The 26,213-nt window shown below is 37.9% G+C and overlaps 1 protein-coding gene across 1 annotated transcript in view; it reads left to right on the top strand.

The window, feature by feature from the left end:
* The first annotated feature begins 442 nt into the window (after positions 1-442).
* The window catches only part of BMPR2 (bone morphogenetic protein receptor type 2), a 199,580-nt gene continuing 173,809 nt past the window's right edge, over positions 443-26,213 (top strand). The window contains exon 1 of the mRNA XM_019436577.2: positions 443-845. Within this exon, the coding sequence (XP_019292122.1) occupies positions 770-845 (76 nt within the window). The 5' untranslated portion in view covers positions 443-769. The remainder of the gene's footprint in view (positions 846-26,213) is intronic.

Below are 26,213 nucleotides of genomic sequence, written 5' to 3'. Positions count from 1 at the left end.
GGGAGCTCCGGGCCCTGCCTGCTGACCCCTCCCCCCCCCACTCCCCCACTCCCCCACTCCCCCCGCTTCCTACTGCCCCTCAGCCCTCCGGCGGGGCCCTGGCAGAACCTCGAAGGATTGTTCGGCGAAGGCTTGAAGGCTGTGGTTTGTCCATGGAGGCAGGCACCTTTTTCGATCCAGTCGATGAACAGGGTTTGTTGTTCTCGAAATCCGAGTGAAGGAAGCACCGAAGCGAAACTTAAAAAGGAATCCTGCCCTCCTGGAGCCACGGGCGATGCGACTTGTGCCGCCGGGTGCCGCCGCCGCCCGCCCGGCTTCGCCCTTCCAGGCAGTCGGGAACTTGTTCTGATCCTCAGCCCCGCCATCGAATCTCCGCTCTCCATCCCCCTACACCCTGGATATGTTTTCTCCCAGACCTGGATATTTTTTTGACATCGTGAAACTACGAGGGAAATAACTGCGGGGCTTCTTTCTGTCTCCCTGCTTCTCCACACGGACATGCCTTCAGTTTGGGTGGCCGAGACACCCGGTTCTAGGCGAATGAACCTCTCCAGCCGCGAGGGAGAGAAATGAAGGGAATTTCTGCAGCGGAATGAAAGCTCTGCAGCTAGGTCCTCTCATCTGCCATTTGTCCTTTCAGACTGCATTGTAATACCGGGCCGGACAAGTCGGACGAGAGCGAGGACCAGCCTCCCGGCCGTATCTCTCGGCCCGTGTTTACTTTCCATATTTCTTTTCTCTGCTCTCCTGCTTCTCGGCTGGCCCAGGGATGACTTCCTCGCTGCCGCGGCCCCGGCGGATGCCGTCGCTCCTGTGGACCGTCCTGCTGGTCAGCACTGCGGCCGGTGAGTAGCCCCCGGCGGCGCGTCGGGCCACTGCCCCTGCCTGCGGGTGGCGGGCGGGGAGCCCGCAGAGGCCAAGGCCTGAGCTCGCCCTTCGCGACGCGTCCAGCGAGCGCTGTGGAGGGAACCGCGTCCCGTACCTGCGCGCCTTTCCCGTTCCTTCTAGGGAAATAACCTTGCATGTTTTTGTAGTTTCGAATCCCTACTTCCATATCCCCCCTCACCCCCCACGGGGGGAGGGGAAAGACATACTGGGTGTGGTATCTTGACATTTTTAGCTGTGAGGTAATGCAAGGATTAAAAATAATATTTTAATCGCCAATGAACAGTGTCTATTATGAGATCTTTGCAAACACAGCTGTAGATTTTTATTTTAATGTAAAGAAGCGGATTTGGCTTACATTAAAAAGAACATCAACTATAGAACGCACACTCGAACCTTATTTTTAGATTTAGATCACTCTTTGGGAGTCCATGTTACTTTCATTATTCAGAAATGTTACGGAATGAATTGAATAAATGTTGAGTCAACCAGAACTTTGAGATTCTTAATACATTGTATAATACTGTTAATTATTATCATTGGTATTGTTTTGTCCCAAAGTATTTTAGTAATTATATTTCCATTTTTCAACCTAGATACACTCGTATTTTATATGCCTTTGGAATTGCTCTTGGCCTTAAAAGCATTTTCGATAACTTTACATTTTAGTCATCTGGCATCAATTGGCTTTCCTGTCATTGAGACAACTTTGACCTCACATTAGAGGTGTAGGAGATTTGAGTCCTAAAAGTTCTTTGACATTTTACTAAGCTTAAAGGGAAACAGTAGTCATCCTTTCCTTAGGTTTTTTTTTTTTTTTTTTTAAGTTCTCAGATACCTGAGAGAAAGCGTCATGTTTCATCTGCAATTATTTTTCAAGCGGTCTTTTGGTGATACGCTCTTAGAAATTTTTGGGAGTGAACTGTACATATAATTCTTAAGTTTGGTGTAGGATGGCCAAATAGATTATGCATTTAAAAATGAGTGAAGGACAATATAACAGCTTTCCAGTTACTTTTTTATTTTTATAAGTGTATTTTTAACATTCACATTTCTCATTGCTATGTTAAACACAGAGGTTGCTTGCTTATTTCCATTTTAAGAGTCTGCATTGGGAAAATTCTGAAAGAAAATTTGAAGTTTCCTTTAGTGCCTTTGATATTGTTGATTAATGTCTTATGTCTATGATAAATCTGTGTAGTTGTATTAAAAGAATTTGAACTTTTGAATTGAATATATTTTGAAACTGGTATTTTAAATTCTTAATCATCACAATTCCTTTGGGGATTAAAACAAACAGTTTTTCTCTAGATTTCTTCAAATTGTATTAGTTATTTAAATTCTCTAGCTGTAAGTCTTGTGATTCCTGTAAAATATGAAGAGAATAAAAGGCCTTAGGCTTAAGCAGTCATTCTATGATCAGAGATCTCAGATCATAGACTTTTTATGTTCTTTGTTATTCTTGACCTTTTTAGAATGTAGATTCTCATTTATAGTTGACAGGCTTATCATTTTGTGATCAGAACTGATAACAGTAAAGGAAAGAACACTGATTTAAAAATAATTTAATTTGTATTTGGTAAATAAAATATTAGAATAATGTCCTTTAAAAAGGAGGGATTGAAAGAATCACTACTTCAAAGTGGTTTTAGTCTTCATTAGTATTACATAGTAGCAGATGCCAAAATTTGTAAGCTATAACAATAATAGTAATAATAATAATGTAATAATAATAGTGTTTATTGAATGCTTGCTCTGTGCCGGCAACTATTCTAACAGCTTTCCATGTGTTTTCTCATTTGATCCTCATGACAATTCCATACTCCAGCTGTAATTATGTTCCTTTTACAGAGAGGGCATGTGAAGTGCAGAGAATTTAAATAACTCACCACACAGTAAACTGTGGAGCCAGGATTATAGCCTGTACCCTTACCTATCACATTAATGATAACAACAGTTCACTCTAATTGGGAACATAAGATAGAGTAGTGCCTTCATAAATCAGCCTTTGAAAAGAAGTAGGGACACTTGACAGGTTCTTCATTCAGCACTGGTTATTGCAGATGTTATCATTCTAAATGTGAAAACTTTGCCTAATATTGGAGTGGCGAGTTCAGTTTCATTAGGTACAAGGTGACTAGAGAGGGCCTATGTGGACTTGGGTTACATAGATGTAATAATGTAACCAGACAGGTGCAAATAGTACTGCTGAACAGGAAAAAAATACTAGAAGACCTGCTGATATCACATCCCTCTTTGGGGCCATAGATGTATCCTTTATTTCTTTTGAATTCCTCTTTTCCATTTAGTGTATCTAGTTCTTGGATTCCTTAATTCTAAGAACATTTTGTATGCAAAAAATTAGAATTTATTAAAAAAATGTGTTTGGTTTATAAATGAATTCTTAATTTTAATCAAAGGATAAAATACAATGCAGTACTTACTGCAGACCCAGCTTCTATTAAAAAAATTCGGGGGGGCACCAGGGTGGCTCAGTCTGTTAAGCATTCTGCTTAATTTCAGCTCAGGTCGTGATGTCACAGTTCATGAGTTTGAACCCAGCAAAAGGCTCTATGCTGTCAGCACTGTCAGTTTGGGATTCTCTTTCTCTCTGCCTCTCCCCTGATTGTACTTGTGTGTGTTCTCTCTTTCCTTCTTCTCTCAAAATAAATAAATATTAACAAAATAAAAAATTTTTGAAAAAAGTCTTCATTCTTCATTTAGGTTGTAATGGTTACATAGCTAACCCTATATCCCACCCTACCCCCCTGTGCTTGAGCAGGCTCAGCTACCTTTTCCTCCAGTCTTCTTGTTCTCTTCTTTCTTGCCATCCTTGGTGGCCTGGGAGGCCAGGGAACCCATGGCATTTCAAATAGCCTTATTGTTGGGATTCACTCCTCGAAGGTTCTCCAGGACAACTAAGAAACTCAGGATTCTGCATCACATCATAATCCTCCTCCTCCTTGGCTGGCTTAGATGTGTCCAATGGCTGTCTGACATCAATGTTAGCTGAATCTTTATGCATTTGAAATAATTCACTTGATTAGATTTCTTTCTTTAAAAAAATTTTTTTGTTGTTGTTTTTTGAGTAAGCTCTATGCCCAACCTGGGACTTGAACTCACAACCTTGAGGTTAAGAGTCATGTGCTCTACTGACTGAGCCAGCCATGGTGCCACACTTAATTAGATTTCAGTTTTATATCTCTGTAGGAATACATTGTCTACAGGAAGATGCACCTATTTAGTGTTCTTGAGCATTGAAGTTAATAAATATTGTTGAGGAATTAGAAATTTAGTAATCTTTACTTTTGTGTTTCTTGCCATGTGAGCACTGCAACAGGGTCACCTGCGGTTTTTGATAAAATACGTATTTCTGGCACTATAGCATAGATGTACTGAATGGATCTCTCTGGGATCTATACATTTTTTAAAACTTAAAACCTGAAAGATTCTCCCTTAGGCAAGTTTATATAATCAGTCGTGATTGTTTGGATTTTTAAAGTATTGTGATTTAGTCAGCTTTTGGTGCATAATAGCTGGTAGCCATAAAAATATAGTGGCATACAACAATAAGCATTTATTCTGCTCCATTTGTCTCATTCTTGGGCCCAGGCTGGAGGGCAGGGTTAACATCTCTTCTGCAGGGAAGCTTGTCTTATGGCAATGGCAGAAGTACAAGAGGATAAGTTCAGTCCCTAGCCATTTTTAGACTCTTGTTCTTTTAACATCTTATTTGGCCAAGACTAAAGACAAGGAGTAGTGAAGTACACTTTGGCTATAATGAGGCCATGGTAATATATGGACATGTGGTACTATTGCTGGAGAATGAAGAATTGGGATTGTCAGTCTACCACATATGGTCAGGAAGATAGTCCAAACTCTTACTGTTTGAGCAGGGCCAAACTCTTTTTTTGTTTGTTTGTTTGTTTATTTTTTAAAGAAGTTTTTAAAGAAAATCTTTATCTATTTTGAGAGAGAGAGAGAGAGAGCTCAGGAGGGGCAGAGAGAGAGGGAGAGAAAGAGTCCCAAGCAGGGTCTGTGCTGTCTGTACAGAGCCCAGTGTGGGACTTAATCCCACAAACCTTGAAATCATGACCTGAGCTGAAATCAAGAGTTGGATGCTCAATCAACTGAGCCACCCAGGAGCCCTTATTTATTTAAGAGAGAAAGAGAGAGGGGGGAGGGGCAGAGAGAATCCCTAGCAGGCTGCATGCCCAGTGCACAGCCTGACACAAGGCTCGATCTCAAGACTGTGAGATCATGACCTGAGCCAAAATTAGGAGTCCAGTGCTAAACCAGTTGAGCCACCCAGGTGCCCCAGGGCCAGACTTTTAATTAGGCCTTTGCATAAAAATTATACCAGCTTTGATCTCTCCACAAGCCTACCCTGGCATGTGGGGTGATGTGGTAGTAGTGGTGTTGGTGTTCGTGTAATATGAAAAGTGGGAATAGAGAGATTAATTTCAAATGAGGACAACTCTCATTAAAGGCCAACTTTTCTTTTTAAAAAAAATATTTTGGGTGCACCTAGGTAGCTCAGTCGGTTGAACATCAGACTCTTGATATTGGCTCAGGTTGTGATCCCACAGTTGTGGGAATGAGCCCGAGTAGGGCTCTACACACAGTGTGGGGGTTTCTCTCTCTCACCCTCTGTCTCTGCCCTTCTCACTCTTGTGTGTGCATTCTCTCTCTCTCTCTTTCAAAATAAATGAATATTTTTAAAAACAGGATTTTATTTTTAAGTAATCTCTACACCCAACATGGGGCTCAAACTCATAACCCTGAGATCAAGAATTGTATGCCCCGGGGCGCCTGGGCGGCTCAGCCGGTTAAGCGTCCGACTTCGGCTCAGGTCACGATCTCACGGTCCGTGAGTTCGAGCCCCGAGTCGGGCTCTGGGCTGATGGCCCAGAGCCTGGAGCCTGGTTCCGATTCTGTGTCTCCCTCTCTCTCTGCCCCTCCCCCGTTCATGCTCTGTCTCTCTCTGTCTCAAAAATAAATAAACGTTAAAAAAAAAATTTTTTTAAAAAAAAGAATTGCATGCCCCACTGACTGAGCCAGCCAGGAGCCCTTAAAGGCTAACTTTAACATAGAAAGAGAAGAAATTGAATATTGATTTCTGATGGGTAAATTCTAACTAGAAAAGGTACAGAATGAAGTCAGAGTAAATCAGTCAATTTTATAAATGACCATACCACTTATTTTGGTACTTATTCACATATTTGTTGAATGTCAGTTTTATGTATTTGCTTTGTCTTCCAAATTGCTTTTTGAGGACAGGGTTCCTACCTTAAACTGTTTTGCAATCTATCATATTGTTGTGCAGATAAAAGATGTTTAAGAAATACTAAATGAGGGGTGCCTGGGTGGCTCATTTGGTTGAGCTTCTGACTTTGGCTTAGGTCATGATCTTAGCAGTTCATGGGTTCAGGCCCCGTGTCCAGCTCTGTGCTGACAGCTCAGAGCCTGGAGCCTGCTTCAGATTCTGTGTCTCTCTCACAGCCCCTCTCACACTTGTGCTCACTCTCTCTGAAAAATAAACAAACATTAAAAGAAAATTAAAAAAGAAATACTACATGAATGAATAATAAAAAGAAATTGGAGCCAGGAAGTGTTCTAAGATTGCTCACTTATTCAAATGATGTATTAATTTATTCTTTCTTTGTTTTAATTCCTTCAACTATAAAGTAGTTTAAGTGGTGTTGTAAGAAGACCCCTGTCTTGAGTTAATGAGACCTGAATTCCGTGTGATTCTGGACAGATTACACAATTTAGTTTTCTCAATTGTAATATTATGGGATTGGACCAGATTATGTTTGAAATGCAGATTCCAGGCAGCTACCCCAGACCTACTTAATCTGAATATCTGGACAGTGAGTTTGGGAATCTGCATTTTATTTATTTATTTTTAAAATTTTATTTATTTTTGTAATGTTTATTTTTGAAAGAGAGAGAGAGAGAGGGAGGGAGAACGAGTGGGGGAGGGGCAGAGAGAGAGGGAGGGGAGACACAGAATCCAAAGCAGGCTCCGGGGTCTGAGCTGTCAGCACAGAGCCTGATGCAGGGCTCTAACTCATGAAGTGTGAGATCATGGCCTGAGCTGAAGTCTCTTAACAGACTGAGCCACCCAGGTGACCTGGGAATCTGCATTTTAAACAAACATTTCCCCAGGTAAATTTTATGTACCCTGACGTTTGAGAAGTATAGGATCTAAGATTTCTTTTAACTCTCAGATTTTACTTTATTTATTTAATTTTGTGTGCCTTTCTGGATCTTTTATTCAGTCACATTAGTACAAACATTTCTTATTTTAAGCTTTAAGTAATTATCTAAAACCTTTTTCTTTTTTAAAATTTAAAAAATGCTATTTGTTTGTTTAATCTTGGTCTTAAAGGTGGTTTGCTCTTTAATAAAAAGTGCTTTGCTCACCTAATATTGTATATGTTCATTTAGCTTGTATTTTGACCATTTTATTTTCCTTTTCCTTCTTCCAAAAAGAAAAATTACTTGTTAGTAGAAATAAATGGTTTTACTTTTAGTAAATTTACATGAGAACGGTTGATGAAATATTTACAATAGAAATAGTGTTAAAATAAATTAGACTAGATAACATTGATTTGGTTTTAGTTACAAATTAGTATTCCATGGAGTAAGTACTCCAAGTGGATAAATTGCATTTTTTAAATTTCTGTCCACCAAAGAATTATATTCTGATTTAATTGATGTCTGCTAGAAAAAAATTAAATATGAATGCTGTGATATCTCAAAATTCACTATTTTTTACCATCTTGCTTAGTACTTACACATGTTGAAGAGACTCCCATATTACCAGACTATTTCCCCCTTGTAGTTAAATGGTCTAGTCTGTGAATCCTTTCTAGAAGCAATAAAGATGGCTTTAGTAGAATTTTGAGGGCAATAGACTTGATTTGTTTTTGTTTTTTTTAAGCTTTTTTTATTTTGAAAATTTTTAGAAGATTTTTTTTTACGTTTATTTATTTAGAGAGAGTGCCTGCATGAGATCAGGTGGGGGAGGGGCAGTGAGAGAGAGGGAGAGAGAGAGAATCCCAAGCACTGTCATTGCAGACCCCAATTCAGGGCTTGAACCTGTGAACAGTGAGATTGTGACCTGAGCTGAAGTCTGTTGCTTAACCAACTGAGCCACCCAGCTGCCCCTTAAACTTTTTTAGGTCTGTGCGATGGATATGACAGCTAAGGCTGCTGGATTACAAGAATACATTTATAATTTATGTATGGTCTATGTGACATTAGAAATAAGCCTGTGGGTAAATGACATGAACATTTTATTTAAAAAAAATTTTATTTTTAAGATTTTATTTTTAAGTAATCTTTACACTCAATGTGGGGCCTGAGCTCACAGCCCCGAGATCAGTAGTCACATGCTCTACTTACTGAGCCAGCCAGGTGCCCCTGACATGAACATTTTAGAATACATTGTATTATCAGAACTATTAGAACACAACATTTATTTCTTGCTGTTAATTGTACTTAATACAGTAAGTGTTTGACTAGATGTAGTTTCTATTCCAGTATGTACCTATGGGACCAGGGAGAGGGGTACGGGGGCATGAATAGGATAGATAACATGTGGAAGGAGAACTAAAATGTCCAGTCAACAGACATTTATTAGTGCTTCCTTTGTGCAGGGTTCTTTTCAAAATATTGGTGGATATAAAGAAAAATAAGGGCCTCCTCTCCTCCCCCAAACATTTTATGCCATACCCTATATTACTTTCTGAAAGAGAATTAGATTTCATGCTATTTGGCAAGAGTAGGTATTTTGCAAATCTTACTAGCATTGTATTATTCTCTGCCTTTCTTTCAGGATGAGAAATTCCTGAAGGTATTCTGCAACGCAGGAAAAGAGACTGTGTTCCTGTGTGTCTTCTAGCTGATCTCTACCCTCCTTTTATTTCTCTCTTCTCTGCTAGCCTTCTTGAAAGAGTGAACACCTACGGACTTCTATATCCTCAACTCCTTACTTGTCCCATGCTGTATATTAAATCATCAGTGACTTTCTAATTGCCTTATCCAAGTGACTTTTCAATCTTGTTTTCTTTGACTTTTCTACAGAATTTGACAATTTTGGTCACCCCTTCCTTCTAACTCTCCTCATCTGACTTTATTAACTTCGCATTTCCCTGGTTATATATCATCTCCATCTTCTCTTCTCCATAAATGTTTTCTTCTTCTTTTTTAAATCTCCCTTAGATTGTTTTAAGTATACTTTTTTCTTACTGCAACTCCTCTTCCTTGTTGATTTTCTTTTATTGTTACTCTTCTCCTAAGCCTTAATTATTCTGGAAAGTAGATGACTTCTAAGTCAAACAGGCAACCAGAATTGGAAGCTAGAAAGGTTTGAGTTCCTTCCTAATGGTACCATCAACTATTTACTTTGGGCATATCACTTCTTTTGGTCTCAATATCCTCATTGTAAAGTGAAGGGGTTCACCTGTATGATGTGTATAGTATTTATAGCACTTTTGCTTATGGTATGAGAAAAGAAAATATATTTAGTTAGTAGTAAGTGTATAGCATTTTGAATGTTATATTTTGTTATTATTGAGTGTATATATATGTATATAGTACTTTGAATTTAGCTTAGATTGGGGAAATCTGTGGGATATTTTGAAATGGTAAAAGTACTGCTTTGAAAGAAATTTAATTTTTTGCAAATACATTTTATATGTTGATTGTCTATGTTGAGTTAGGATCACCAAAGTGTTGTAAAGAAAGGCTGTATAAAGAACAATCCATAACTAAGAATAATCTATAAATATAAAGGATGCTTTATTTATTTATTTATTTATTTATTTATTTATTTATTTATTTATTAAAGGGTGCTTTTAAAATAGTTGGAATCCTAGAATTTTAGAGTTGGAAAGGACTTTAGGGTAGACTTTAAATAGTTTTAAGTTTAGTTAAGAAGTTTAGTTAGAAGTTAGTCTAAGAAGGTTAACTTTTATACAATGTCTTTTGTTTTAATTTAATTTTTTATTTTAATTTCAATATAGTTAACTTGAAGTGTTACATTAGCTTCAGGTGTACAATATAGTAATGTGACAGTTCTATTCATTACCCAGTGCTCATCATGATAAGTGTACTCTTAATCCTGTTCACCTAGTTCATCCATTCCCCCCCCCATGGTGACCTCCCCTCTGGTAACCATCTGTTTGTTCTCTACAGTTAAGTGTCAGTTTTTTGGTTGATCTCTTTCTCCTTTGTTTTTTGTTTGTTTGTTTGTTTCTTAAATTCCCTATATGAGTGAAATCATGATATTTGTCTTTCTCTGACTTTACTTAGCATTATACTCTCTAGATCCATCCATGTTGTAAATGGCAGGATTTCATTGTTTTGTGTGTGTGTGTGTGTATGTACATGTATACATATACATATACATATGTATGCCACATATTTTTTAGAACATTTTTTTTATTTTTTATTAAAAAATTTTTTTTAATGTTATATTTATTCTTGAGAGAGAGACAGAGCACAGCAGGGGCGGGACAGAGCAAGAGAGGGACACAGAATCTGAAGCAGGCTCCAGGCTCTGAGCTGTCAGCACAGAGCCCAACGTGGGGCTCGAACTCACAAGCCGTGAGATGACCTGAGCCGAAGTTGAATGCTTTACCAACTGAGCCACCCCGGTGCCCCTGTTTTTTAAAATTTAGTTAATTTTGCACATCTTCTTTATCCATTCATCTATGGATGGACACTTGGACTGCTTCCATAATTTGGAAATAATGCTGCAATAAACATAGGGGCGCATATATCTTTCTGAATTATTGTTTTTGTATTCTTTGGGTAAATACCCAATAGCAGAATTACTGGATCACATGGCAATTCTGTTTTTAATTTTTTGAGGAACCCCATACTGTTTTCTACAGTGGCTGCACCAGTTTGCATTTCCAAGCAGTGCACAAGGGTTCCTTTTTCTCCACATTCTCAGCACACCACATTCTTAACCAATTACTGAATCTGTTGACTTACATCTTTCTGATTATGAGTGATGTTGAGTAGTTTTTCACATGTCTGTTGGCCATTTGTATGTCTTTGAAGAAATGTTTGTTCATGTCTTTTGCCTATTTTTAATTGGATTATTTGGTTCTTTTGGTGTTTGAGTTGTGTAACTTTTTTATATGTTTTGGAAACTAACCCTTTATCAGATATGTCATTTATAAATATCTTCTCCCATTCAGTAGGTTGTCTTTTAGTTTTGTTGATTGTTTCCTTTGCTGTTCAGAAGCTTTTTATTTGATGTAGTCCCAATAGTTTATTTTTGCTTTTGTTTCCCTTGACTCAGGAGACCTATCTAGAAAAAATGTTTCTGTGGCTGATGTCAGAGAAGTTACTGCCTATGCTCTATTCACAGATTTTTAAGGTTTCAGGTCTCACATTTATGTCTTTAATTCATTTTGAATTTATTTTTGTGAATGGTGTAAGAAATTATTTTAATTTTAAGATAAATAATGCCAAGGACGCCTGGGTGGCTCAGTCAGTTAAGTGTCCGACTTCGGCTCAGGTCATGATCTCACAGTTCGTGGGTTCAAGCCCTGTGTCAGGCTCTGTGCTGACAGCTCAGAGCCTGGAGCCTGTTTCAGATTCTGTGTCTCCCTCTCTCTCTGCCTGTTCACGCTCTGTCTCTGTCTCAAGAATAAATAAACAATAAAAAGAAAAAAAGATAAATAATGCCAAAGTCAATTTCAGCGTAGCTTTTGACTCAGTTATCACACATTCTAAATCAGTTGAGATCTAATTAATGCCATTTTAACTTCTGGTAAGTAAATTTTGTAAAACAGCTTTATTGAGAGGTAATTCCCATACCATACAATTTACTCCTTTAAAATGTACATGGGACGCCTGGGGGGCTCAGTCGGTTAAGTGTCTGACTGCGGCTCAGGTCATGATCTCACTGCTTGTGAGGTCAAGCCCTGTGTCAGGCTCTGTGCTGATGGCTCAGAACCTGGAGCTGCTTTGGATTCTGTCTCCCTCTCTCTCTGCCCCTCCCCTGCGCACACACAGTCTCTCTCTCTCACTCTCTCTCTCTCTCTCTCAAAAATAAATAATAAAACATTAAAAAATAAAATGTGCAATTCATTGTTTTGGTATATTATTAAGTTAAAAATTATGGTAAAACAGGGGCGTCTGGGTGGCTCAGTTGGTTAAGTGTCTGACTTCAGCTCAGGTCATGATCTCACAGTTTGTGAGTTTGTGAGTTTGAGCCCCAAGTCAGGCTCTGTGTGGAGGGCTCAGAGCTAGTAGCCTGCTTTGGATTCTGTCTCCTTTCTCTCTGTTCCTCCCCCACTCCCTCTCCCTCTCTCTCAAAAATAAATAAATGTTAAAAAAAAATTATGGTAAAACATATATAGCATAAAATTTGCCATTTTAACCATTTTCAAGTATACGATTTGGTGGCATTAATTACATTCACAATGTTGTGTAACACACATTGAATGTGTGTCACCAAAATGTTTTCATCACCCCAAACAGAAACTTTAACAATTAAGCAATAACTCCTATTTCCGCTCTCCTCCCAGCCCCTGGTAACCTCTAATCTACTTTCTGTCTCTGAATTTGCCTACTCTAAGATATTTCATATGAGTAGAATCATACAATATTTGTCCTTTTGGTACTGGCTCATTTTGCTTAGCATAATGTTTTTAAGTTTATCCATGTTATAGCATGTGTCCAAATTTCATCACTTTATAGGGCTGAATAATAGTCCATTGTGTGTATATGTCACATTTTGTTTATCCATTCATCTGTTGATGGACACTTGAGTTTTCCCCTTTTGGCTATTGTGAACAATGTTGCAGTGAACATTATTATACAGTATCTGTTCTAGTCTCTGTTTTAAATTCCTATGGGTGTATACCCACAAGTGTAAATTGCTGGATCATATGGTAATTCTATGTTTAGGTTTTTTTGAGGAACCGCCAAACTATTTTCAATAGTGGCTGTACCATTTCACATTCCTACCAGTAATGAACAAGTATTCCAGTTTCTCTACATTCTTGCCAACACTCATTGCTTTCTGTTTTATTTTTGTGAAAAATTATTTATTAGAGCCATCATAATGGGTGTGAAGTGGTATCTCATTACGGTTTTGATTTTATTTGATTTTCCTAATGATAAATCATGTTGAGCATGATATAAAGATGTTGAGCATCTTTTTATGTGCTTATAGACAATTTGCATATCTTCTTTTGTTTTAAGCTTATTTTGAGAGAGAGAGCATGCAGGGGAGGGGCAGAGAGAGAGGGAGAGAGAGAATTTCAAGCAGGCTCCACATCATCAGCGCAGAGCCCCAGCTTCAGGCTTGAACCCACCAACCGGTGAGATCATGACCTGAGCTGAAACCAAGAGCCAGACACTCAACCTGACTGAGCCACCCAGGTACCCCTGTATATCTTCTTTGAGTAAATGTCTACTCAAGTCCTCTGTCTACCTTTTTTTCTTTTGAATTTGTTTTTATTGAGATATAATTGATACATAACATTTATAAGTTTAAGGTGTACCACATATTGATTTGATACATTTCTATATCACATTATGATTACCTACATAATATTAGCTAACACCTCTATTACATCGTGTAATTATCATTTCTGTGTCTGTGGTGGGAATAGTTACGATCTAGTCTCTTAGCAACTTTGAAATTTATAATATATTTGTCTATAATCACTGTGCATTGTATCCAGGATTTATTCATCTACTAGCTGCAAGTTTGTACCCTTAAATAACATTTGTCTATTTTTTAAAAAAAATTTTATGTTTTATTTTATATTTGAGGGAGAAAGACAGAGACAGAGAGTGAGCAAGGGAGGTGCAGAGAAATAGAGACAGAATCTGAAGCAGGCTCCAGGCTCTGAGATGTTAGCACAGAGCCCAACGTGGGGCTTGACCTGAGCTGAAGTTGGATGCTTAACCAACTGAGCCACCCAGGTGCCCGCCTATTTTTTTAATTGGATTGTCTTTTTGTTGTTGAGTGGTAAGAGTTCTTTTATATTATGAATGTTAACTTTCTATCAGGTAGATGGTTTCTGTATGTTATGGGCTGAATGTGTCCCCTCAAATTTCATGTTGAAATCATAACCCCCAAGGTGATGTATTACAAGGTGAAGCTTTTGGGAGTTGATTAGGTCATTAGGGTGGAGCCCTCATTAATGGGATTAGTGTTCTTATTAAAGAGACCCCAGAGAGATCTTTTCCTTTTACTGCTATGTGAGGTTACGCAAAAAGATGGCCATCTAGGAAATGGATTCTTACCAGTTACTGAATCTGCTGGCACCATGATTGGATTTCCCATATTCTAGAGCTGTGAGAAATGTTTGTTGTTTAGAAGACATCCAGTCTCCGGTATTCTGTTATAGCAGCCTGAATGGATTAGGGCACCAGTGTTTTCTCCTATTTTCTAGGTTTCTTTCCTATTTTTTAAAATTGTCTTAATAATATTTTTTGATGTACAAAATTTTTTAATTTTGATGGAGTCCAATTTATCTATATTTTGTTGTTGGTGGTATGCATAATTTTGGTGTCATAGTTAAGAATCCATTGCCAAATCCGAGGCTGTGAAGATTTACTCCAATTGTTTCTTCTAAGAGCTTTATGGTTTTAGCCCTTATGTCATTGATCCATTTTAAAATGTTTATTTATTTATTTTGTGAGAGAGAAAGAGAGAGAGGCATGGGCAGAGAGAGAGGAAGACAGAATTGCAAATAGGCTCTGCATACATCATGGGGCTTGATCCCACAAACCGTGAGATCATGACCTGAATGGAAATCATGAGTCAGACTTGACTCTTTTTTTTTTTTTTTAAGCCGTATTAAATTTTTTTTTTTTCTTAACGTTTATTCATCTTTGAGAGACAGAGAGAGAGAGACAGAGCATGAGCAGGGAAGGGGCAAAGAGAGGGAGACACAGAATCCAAAGCAGGCTCCAGGCTCTGAGCTGTCAGCACAGAGCCTGATGCGGGGCTTGAACTCACAAACTGCGAGATCATGACCTGAGCCAAAGTCGGGCGCTCAGCCAACTGAGCCACCCAGGCGCTCCAGGAGTCAGACTTGACTCTTATCTGACTGAGCTACCTGGTGCCTCATGCCATTAATCTATTTTTTGAGTTAAATTTTATATATGGTCTGAGACGGGGATCCAGCTTCATTCGTTGCACGTGGGAATCCAGTTGTGCCAGTGCCATTTGTTAAAGAGACTGCTCTCCCCATTGAATGGAATGCCCACTCTTAAAAAGTCAGTTGGGCACAGATGTATAGATTTATTTCTGGACTTTCAGTTCAGTTCTATGGTCAGTCTTTGGACCTTTGCTTTTCTCTGTCTATACTTTGGTGATCTCATCCATTCTAATTTTTTTTTTTTAATGTTTATTTATATTTGAGAGAGAGACAGAGTGTGAGTGGGAGAAGGGAAGAGGGAGAGGGAGACGCAGAATCCCAAGCAGGCTCCAGGCTCTGAGCTGTCAGCACAGAGCCTGATGTGGGACTCAAACCCATGAACTGTGTGATCATGACTTGAGCCAAAGTCAGATGCTCAACTGACTGAGCCACTCAAGTCTTCCTGCTCTCATCCATTCTCATGGCTTTAAAAATAGCATGTAGAGGGACACCTGGGTAGCTCAGTCAGTTAAGCATCTGACTCTTAGTTTTGGCTCTGGTCATGATCTCATGGTTCATGAATTCGAGCCCCACATTGGGCTCTGTGCTGTCAGTGCAGAGCCTACTTGGGATTCTCTCTCTCCCTCTTTCTGGCCCTCCCCCAGTTGTGCTCTCTCTCTCTCTCAAAATAAATAATTAAACTTAAAAAAAGTTACACTTTCCCTATAAAAGAAAATAGCATGTAGAGGTGAAACAAATTTCAAATTTATTTCCATCCCAAACCTCTTTTCTTGAAATTCTGTTGTGTGTAGCCATCTGTGTATTCAGCATCTCTGCTTAGATGTTTGATAGTTATCTCACACTTAATATGTCCTAAAACAAACTCCTTTAGTTTCTTCTATAGGTCTGTTCTTCCTGTATTCTTACCCAACTCAGCAAATGGCAATTCTGTCATTCTAGTTGTTTAGGCCAAAAATTGAAGATATTTTTTTCTTTTCTTTTCTTTTCTTTTCTTTTCTTTTCTTTTCTTTTCTTTTCTTTTCTTTTCTTTTCCTCTTTTTTTTTTTTTAAGTGGACTTCAAGCTCAGTGTGGAGCCCAACATGGGGCTTCAACTCACAAACCTGAGATCAAGGCCTGAGCTGAGATAAGGAGCCAGATGCTTAACTGCCTTAGCCACTCAGGCAGCCCTCAAAAATTGAAGATATTCTTGGGGGCTCTTGGGTAGCTCAGTCGGTTGGGCGGCCGACTTCGGCTCAGGTCATGATCTCGCGGTCCATGAGTTCGAGCCCCATGTCGGGCTCTGTGCTGACAGCTCAGAGCCTGGAGCCTGTTTCGGATTCAGTGTCTCCCTCTCTCTGACCCTCCCCCATTCATGCTCTGTCTCTCTTTGTCTCAAAAATAAATAAATGTTAAAAAAAAAATTAAAAAAAAATTGAAGATATTCTTGTCTCTTTCTTTTTTTACACTCATATCCACTCTGATAGCAAAAACTCTTGGTTCTACCTTCAAAATATATTTAGAATCTGACTACTTCTTAACACTTCTGTTGGTACCACATTAGTTTAAAGGCCACCATCTTTTCTCGCTTGTAATTTTTCAGTGGCCTTTGTTTTCTCCAACACAGTCACTTTTATTATATTCGCTTTTCAATATAGTATCCTGGGTCACCTTTTCAAACAGAAGTCAGATCATGACGTTTCTCTGCTTAAAACTCTCCAAAACCTCTGCCTGTCATTCAGAATAAAAGTCACAATCATTTGATTCTACATAAACTGGCCCCTACTTCTTATGACTGCATCTGCTGATCTCTTCATGCTCAACTTTTATTGTGCTTTTAACTTTACACAGAAGAAAACATTTAGAAAATCAAATGTTTTAGAAGAGGTTAGATTTAAGATACTTTATTCTGTATAATTTGACAGTGGCTACATGTAATGAATAAATCTATACATTGGGAGAATAAAGGAGGAGTCAAATGAACATTTCTTGAGCCTCTAACATAGCCACTAAGTGCCTTACATATTTATTGTGTGATCTCATCCTTTAAACAAGCTAATCAGTACTATTATTCTTCCTTATTTTATAAATGAGTAAACTGAGTAAGTGGGAGACCTGGGATTCAAGCTTAGGCCTCTATAACTCCAAAGCAAAGCATTCATGAAATATAAATCGTGTTAGCCTGAAGGTATAAAATACTTGGAACAGTATTTTAGGCATCTGAATATCTTATTGGATTTTAATCATTCAGGAATAATTTCTCAGGCTGAACTATGTCTTGGTTATGGTCTCTTATTTTGCAGTAAATGATAACAGATGTTTTAGGTTTTGGTTTTGTGTGTAGCATTCAAATGTTGATGGATAATAAACATTTTCATTAACGATTCAAAGCTTCAGTTTTGGAAAGGAACACTAGTTAGATCAGAAGAATAACGATGACATATTTAGTTGAGGATAAGTTTTTAAGGTTTCCATCTGTTGTTAGTGATTAGAATCCCTAGGGGCCGGTCTAGTGTAAAGAGCAACTTTTAAATTTAGTTACTACACAAAGGGCCATATTGTGATGACATGAAAGGCAAGATTAAAAACAGCCAAATGATAACAAGAGATGAATTTATTCATGTTACTTATTGAAATAAAGTTTTTTTGTGAGAGATAACTTTTCTGGGATATTTATTTTTCCTTTGGCTAAACCAATGTGTTAGCTTGATGAAATGGTGTTAAGAATGTTAATCTCTAAATGAAGTTTAGTTTTTCGCACTAGTTATTATCCAGCTCTTCTGTAGAAATCATTGTTTTGTCCATTTACTTAGGTTTATGAAAAATTCAGTTTTACTGATCCTTGTTGCTAAGTCCCTCTACTAAGAGCAAGACAGTAAGTAGTCTTAGATTTATACTAACCTCAGATTTGTACACTAAGCAACTAATAGGCTTTATATTAATGAAGTGATATAGATTAATGAAAATAGATTAAATTCATTACCTGAAAATAGATTAAATTCTAGTTATTTGGAATTAAAAGCCAGTGTGTTAATGCGTGGTTTTGGAAGAATATCACTTGGATAGGCTAGGTTATTCTAAAACAGCAGTGGTTATTTCTTGCTCATACTGTATGTCCATTGAAGATTGGCAGGAGTATTCTGCTCATCATTCAGGAATCTGGTTTGATGGAATGCTACCATCTTGGAAGTTGATAGTTGCAGTGTTAGAGGTAAAAGAATGTATAAGAAGGTCTTTCATGGCACTTTATATGCTCTGCCTAGAAGACTGTCCCATCGCTTTCACTTAAAACTCACTATTTAGTCTCCCCTAACCTCTAGATCTTTCCAAGTATCTAGAAAAGGAATTTGGGAAACAGGACCAATGATGACTGTAAGGAAGTAATAAGACAAACATGTGTTGGCTTTGCTTTGTATTTTAAGACTTGTTTTGGCTTTTAGATTTTGACTTTATATCTTTTAACAATCTTTCTTGTTTTTCAGAATCCTAAAGTTGTAATAGAAGATCACTGTAGGGGTATGTGGATGGCTTAGTTGGTTAGCGTCCCACTCTTGATCTTGGCTCAGGTCATGATCTCACGGTTCATGAGTTCGAGCTCCGTATCAGACTATACACTGTCAGTGTGGAGCCTGCTTTGGATTCTCGTCTTATCTCTCTGTCCCTCCCCTGCTTGCTTGCTCTCTCTCTCTCAGAATAAATAAGTAAAATAAAAAAAAAATTTTTAAATATTGTAAAAACGATTTTAAATGATAATGAAATATAGAAAATTAAAAAAAAAATTCATTTCCTTTTTACTTTTTATCAAATTCTGTTTCCTAGATGTAACCACTGTTAATAGTTTGGTGGGTAATTTTTCATACTTTTTTGTATGCACTATAAATAAACATCTGTGTAATTAGAGTTTTTTAAGTTTATTATTATTTTTATTTGTTTTGATAGAGATGGCATGAGTTGGGGAGGCACAGAGAGAGAATCCCAAGCAGACTTTGTGCTGTCAGTGCAGAGCCCGACGTGGGGCTCGAACCCACAAAACTATGAGACCATGATCTGAGCCAAAACCAAGAGTCAGACACTTAACCGACTAAGCCACCCAGGTGCCCCTAGAGTTTGTTTTTTATTTTATTTATTTTTATTATTTATTTATTTTTTTAAATTTTTTTTTTAAATTTTTTTTTTTTTAAGAGAGAGACAGAATGTGAGTGGGGGAGGGGCAGAGAGAAGAGGGAGACACAGAATTCGAGGCAGGCTCCAGGCTCCGGGCTGTCAGTGCAGAGCCCAAAGTGGGGCTTGAACTCACGAACCATGAGATCATGACCTGAGCCAAAGTCAGACATGTAACTGACTGAGCCACCCAGGCACCCCTTGTTTTTTAAATAAAGGTAGAATTATATATCTTATGTACAAGTTTTTGTTATTAATCATGAAGGAGAGTTGTAGAAGTAAGATCATTTGGTCAAAGTTTGCACATTTAAAATTTAGATATGATGTGAACTTCCAAATCTCCCCCCCAAAAGATTGTACCAGTTTCCATTTCTACTAGTAGTATATCAGTGTCAGAATTTTCATTTTCTTTTGTTTTTTTTAAGGTTTTTCTTTTTTTAAGGTTTTATTTTATTATTTTTGCAAATGTTTACTTACTTGTGAGAGTGAGAGTGTGCCTTCACACGAGTCAGGGAGGGGCAGAGAGAAGGAAAGAGAGAATCCCACGCATGCTCCATGCTGTCAGTGCGGAGCCCAATGAGGGGCTTGAACTGATGAACTGTGAGATATGATCTGAGCATAAATCAAGAGTTGGATGCTTAACCGACTGTGCCACTCTGGTGCCCCAAGATTTTATTTTATTTTTTAATTTTTTTTTTTTTAACGTTTATTTATTTTTGAGACAGAGAGAGACAGAGCATGAACAGGGGAGGGTCAGAGAGAGGGAGACACAGAATCTGAAACAGGCTCCAGGCTCTGAGCTGTCAGCACAGAGCCCGACGTGGGGCTCGAACTCACGGACCGTGAAATCATGACCTGAGCTGAAGTCGGCCGCTTAACCGACTCAGCCACCCAGGCGCCCCCCAAGATTTTGTTTTTAAGTAATCTCTACACCCAATATGGAGCTCAAACCCACAACCTGATATCAAGAGTCGCATGCTCCCCCAACTGAAACAGCCAGGCACTCACAGAACTTTCATTTTCTTCTACCTTTTCCAAATGTTATATAATATCTTTTCAATTTTTGCCAAAGCCAAAGCATCGTATAGTAAGACCTTGGTTTGCAAGCATAATTCGTTCAGGAAACATGCTTGTAATCCAAAGCAGTCATATATTAGAGCGAGTTTCAAGGACCATTGGCTCATTTCTGATCATGTGACATTCAGCCTCACATACTACTCATATTGCAAGACATTTCTCATTTATCAAATTAAAATTTACTGGAAATGTTTGCTCATTTTGTGGAATACTCACAGAGCAAGTTACTTGCAATCCAGGGTTTTACTGTATTTTGTTTCTGTTTGCAGTGCTTTAGTTGTTAGTGAAGCTGAACTTCTTTTCATATGGTTATTGTTCAGTTGTATTTCTCCGAATTACCTGTTTATATATCAGATTAATTTTTCTAATGATTTGTTTCTTTTTCTTATTGATTTGAAGGTGATATTTATATGATTTTATGCAATTAGAATTGTTTATTTTTTCTTTTATGACTTCTGGATTTTGTGTTATCTTAGAAAAGCTTTCTCTATATCCACAAGTACCAATTTAGTAGGTAGGTCTATAGTTTTTTTTGTTTTTTGTTTTTTTTTAATGTTTAGATGATTTAATGCACCTTGAACTATTCAGTTGTATGTATATTAACTCATAATAGTAGTATGAGACAGATAGTATTATTATCTTCATTTACAGATGAGGATTTTTAGGCATAGAGATGTTAAGAAACTTGCCCAAGGCAACATAACTAATAAAGCTGTAATATAGACATAGATAGCCTATGCTCTTAACTGCTGTGCTTTACTACTTCCTATATAGCCAAGTTGTCTTTTAGTTACTGAATTCCATTTGAATTCACTGAATTGTCTTTTAATGACCAAATTGTCTTTTAATCACTGAATTCCACTGAAAGGCACTATTTGGGGAAGTTAATTTGAAATGCATAAAATATACTTCTGTTAACATGTCATAATAGATTTTTTTGTTTGTCATGGTAAATAGATGTCTAATATCAATTGCTTGAAATGCCTGAGCATGGGAACCCAGACATTTTTAGCTCTCAATTAGAGCCTTACCTATTACTTAAATTTAAAAATTTCTTAGAACCTTAGATGTTTGGGTTTCTAGCTTATAAAAATTGAGGGAATATCAAATAAATCAATAGATGATTAATATGAGTGGCTTAAAATGCATGAGCACGTACATACATTTAATGTATGTAGAATATTTTTGAGTTAGAACCTATTTTCTGTGGGGTGCCTGGGTGGCTCATTTGGTTAAGTGTCCAACTCTTGATCTCAGCTCAGGTCTTGATCTCAATCAAGCACTGCCCTGAGTTGTGCTCTGCACTGGATGTGAATCCTACATAAACAACAACAACAACACCTATTCTCTGGAGTTGGTGTATGGAAATACATAGCATTAACTGGAACATTTTTGTAATCCTAGTTGTGCAGTCTAGTGGCTTTATTTCATAGGATGTATATAGAGGTAGGAAAGAAGAATAGTAGCAAAAGGTAAAAGGGCAGAGTTGGAGGAAGTCTCAGGGAGAAGGGAGAAAAAGTAATTTACTTAATTTCCTCTTATATTGTGTGTCATTTTCCACCCAAATTGTCCCAGCTTGGTGTGGCTTTGCCTTTTTCTTTTTTTTTTTTTTAATGCTTATTTATTTTTGAGAGAGAGAGAGATTGAGTACAAGCAGGGGAGGGGGACAGTGAGAGAGAGAGGCCCAGAATCCGAAGCAGACTCCAGGCTCTGTGCTGTCAGCACAGAGCCTGATGCAGGGCTCAAACTCATGAACCGTGAGACCATGACCTGAGCTGAAGTCAGACGTTTAACCAATGGAGCCCCCAGGCCTCCTGTGGCCTTGCCTTTCTTTGATCTTTGTACTGGTGTAGGCTCCAAAGAAGCATACCATTCTTCATTGGGTAAGCTCTTGCAGAGTTTGTGAATTCAGACATCTTTAAACAATAGCTATGAAATTGTAAAGTTTGGGGACTATTACTTAAAGTGAAGAATTATAGTTCAAGTTCAGCTCAGGCCATGATCTTGTGGTTTGGGCTTGAGTCCTGTATTGGGCTCTGTGCTGACAGCTCAGAGCCTGGAGTCAGCTTTGGATTCTGTATTTCCCTCTCTCTTTCTGCCCCTCTCCAGTTCTCTCTCTCTCTCAAAAGAAAATAAACATTAAAAAAATTAGGGGTGCCTGGGTGGCTCAGTCGGTTAAGCGCCCAACATCGGCTCAGGTCGTGATCTTGCGGCTCGTGAGTTCAAGCCCCGCGACAGGGCTCTGTGCTGACAGCTTAGAGCCTGGAACCTGCTTTGGATTCTGTGTCTCCCTCTCTCTCTGCCCCTCCCCAGCTCTCACTGTCTCTCTCTCCTTCAAAAATAAATAAACATTAAAAAAACTTTTTTAAATTAAAAAAAAATGGACTTTATAAAGCAAGAAATTATATTTGAAAAGAGAACTCTGAATAAATAAGTGACTATCAGAAGGAAGTTAATATGGTTAAGAGTACTAAAATTACTGTGGGTTGCATTTATCATCCGGTTGATGAGCTGATTCCTGAAATCTTTTCAGCCCATTTTACTTACTTAGGTCACTAATTAGAGACTTTTGTTGTTTAAAACATGGCATCTAGTTAAGGTGTTTGGAAAGAGATTCCTGTGAGATTCAACTGAGTCATGACCTCAGTAATTATCTTGAAAATTGTGTTGGAGAAACAGTGAATTTCTGCAGCTAATGAATACTTCATTATTGTTTAAAAGAATCTGTTGTATAAAAGATATATCAAAAAATGTTACATAAGTAATACTTGAATACAGAGAACTATACTAGATAACTACTGAGAGTAACAAAGAGAAAGAGAAATAGCTGTTGTTTAATAACTAACATCCCTCTTTATGAATGTCAAATGCATGTCCAGTGCAATGTTTTTATGTATATTTTTCCCTAATCAAAATAGCTAGGTATTTTTCTTATTTTTGAATTAGGGAAAAGACTAACAGATTAGGTAGTTTGTTTAATTGTATGTACTTCTAATAATTACTGATTGCTTATTAAATTATTTATTGAGTATTTCTTTTTGACAGGTATTATGCTAAGGTTTTTACTTTATTTCATACGATTCTGATATCACTTTTGTGATACAGGTACTATTATTACTATTATCTTAATGTTTATTTATTTATCTAGGGGGAGAGAGAGAGCATGAGCAGGGGAGGGGCAGAGAGAGAGGAAGAGAGAGAATCCCAAGCAGGATCCGGGACTGCCAATGCAGAGCCTGACACGGGGCCCAAACCCACAAACCTGAGATCATGACCTGAGCCGAAATCAAGAGTTTGGCACTCAACGACTGAGCCATCCAGGCACCCCTAGGTATTATTTTTTAATAGATAAAGAAACTGAGGTGCACAGAGGTTAAATAAATCACCCCAAACCATACACCTAGAAAGTGGAAGAGCTGGAATTCAGGCTAAGGACTTGATTTCTCAAAGTCTCTGCTCTTAACCATATTTCCTTTCAAGATGTTCTCATGCTGTTAAAAAGAATCCATAGCACTGGGCGTTTTATGGAAACCAATTTGAAAATAAATTTCATATTAAAAAGAAAAAGACAAACTAAAAGGCAACCGACAGAATGGGAGAAGATATTTGCAAATGACATACCAGATAAAGGGTTAGTATCCAAATCTATAAAGAACTTAGGAAACTCAACACCCAAAAAACAAATAATCCAGTGAAGAAATGGGCAAAAGATATGAATAGACACTTCTCCAAGGAAGACATCCAGATGGCCAACCGACACATGAAAAAATGCTCAACATCACTCATCATCAGGGAAATACAAATCAAAACCACAATGAGATACCACCTTACACCTGTCAGAATGGCTAACATTAACAATTCAGACAACAGATGTTGGCAAGGATGTGGAGAAAGAGGATCTCTTTTGCATTGTTGGTGGGAATGCAAGCTGGTGCAGCCACTCTGGAAAACAGTATGGAGGTTCCTCAAAAAACGAAAAATAGAACTACCCTACAAGCCAGCAATTGCACTACTAGGCATTTATCCACGGGATACAGGTGTGGTGTTTCGAAGGGACACATGCACCCCCATGTTTATAGCAGCACTATGGACAATAGCCAAAGTATGGAAAGAGCCCAAATGTCCATCGATGGATGAATGGATAAAGAAGATGTGGTATATATATATACAATGGGGTATTACTTGGCAATCAAAAAGAATGAAATCTTGCCATTTGCAACTACGTGGATGGAACTGGAGGGTATTATGCTAAGTGAAATTAGAGAAAGACAAAAATCATATGACTTCACTCATATGAGGACTTTAAGAGACAAAACAGATGAACATAAAGGAAAGGAAACAAAAATAATATAAAAACAGGGAGGGGGACAAAACATAAGAAACTCATAAATATGGAGAACAAACTGAGGGTTACGGGAGGGGTTTTGGGAGGGAGGATGGGCTAAATGGGTAAGGGGCATTAAAGGATCTACTCCCAAAATCATTGTTTCACTATATGCTAACTAATTTGGATGTAAATTTTAAAAAATAAAAAATAAAATTAAAAAAAATCCATCACATTGAGATGCTTTTCAACTTTGAAATTCTATGAATTGTTCTCCATAAAGCAGTAAAGTTAGGATAAATTAACATCTTCACATCAGCTGTATAATAAGAATATTTGATTCATTAGCAGAAAGACTACTACTACTGCTTGATCAGTTCTGCTTCTAAGTTAGATGTATTCATTGAAAAAACAATATATATGTATCTATATATCGTAACTGTTTTAGGGTCTAGAGTAGTATGAATTGTGGTCCTAATATTTAACATACTTATTACTTACCCTATTATAGGACAAGAGCGTAAATACAATTGTGTATGCTCAACTGCTGATTGGATTAAAAAATCTAAATTTGAAATAAGATATACAGAATGTATATAGACAGTTATTTAAAAAATGTATGGTAACAATTTGGGCAGTGGGTAAGTCATTGTGACTGGACAAGAGTGTAATAGAGTTAACAGTTCCCTTGAGGTTGGGCTAGGAGAATTGGCTTGATTATGAATTTATTCCGTAGAAGAGCAGCCAGGTGGCCAAGGCATAGTGACCAAATGTGTGTAAACATAGGTGTAAGCCATCCTAAGGAGCAGGGACAGAGGCTGAGAGGTCTAGTCAAGTGGGCTGAAGTGTACAAAAAAAGAGAAGGGGAAAATTCAGCAACCTGAGTTATCCTTTATCATTCCTGTGGCCACTGAGTTTTAGATCTGATTGACAGTCATCCTACTGAGTCCCTGGATGAGCTGGATGGTGATGAAGGCTGAAGTTATTTGTTATGTATTCTGCTTTATTTAAGTTGGCTTAGCTGTTGTACTCTGCTCTGAAGAGCTGAGATCTGGCTAATGGCTGGGGGAAGGCTGTGAGGAGGTATAGATGGGCTAAGGAGGTAACAATAAAAGTAGCAGTCCAGGATAGAGATATGCATGCAAGAGCTCACTGATACTGTTTAGGGTTGCATTTACAGCTGCATTTGTCCCTCTACATTTATTCTTTTTTTTTTTTTTAACTTCTATTTATTGAGAAACAGAGCATGAGCATGGGAGGGGCAGAGAGAGGGGGAGACACAGAATCCAAAGCAGGCTCCAGGCTCTGAGCTGTCAGCACAGAGCCTGATGCGGGGCTCGAACTCACAAACCTCAAGATCATGACCTGAGCCGAAGTCAAACGCTTAACCGACTGAGCCACCCAGGCGCCCCCTCTACATTTATTCTTGACAGTTGGAGTTTTGGGGATATCTAGTCACATCTATTTTATTTGACTACAAAATTTAAATCAGGTGAGAGGAAACACTTGAACTGAGATATAAATAATAAAAGAAGACAGAATGTCAAAGAGAGATGCAAGGGAAAAAACCCTATTTTAATTATTAGGTAATATATATATTAAATGGTTCATCATAGATACTGTCTGCTTGAATTTTGGG

The sequence above is a fragment of the Panthera pardus genome, unplaced genomic scaffold (genome assembly GCF_024362965.1).
Source record: "Panthera pardus isolate Hobbes unplaced genomic scaffold, ASM2436296v1 HiC_scaffold_10, whole genome shotgun sequence".
NCBI lineage: Eukaryota > Metazoa > Chordata > Mammalia > Carnivora > Felidae > Panthera > Panthera pardus.
Note: the sequence above shows the minus strand (reverse complement) of the source record. Positions and strands in the feature narration are given on the sequence as shown.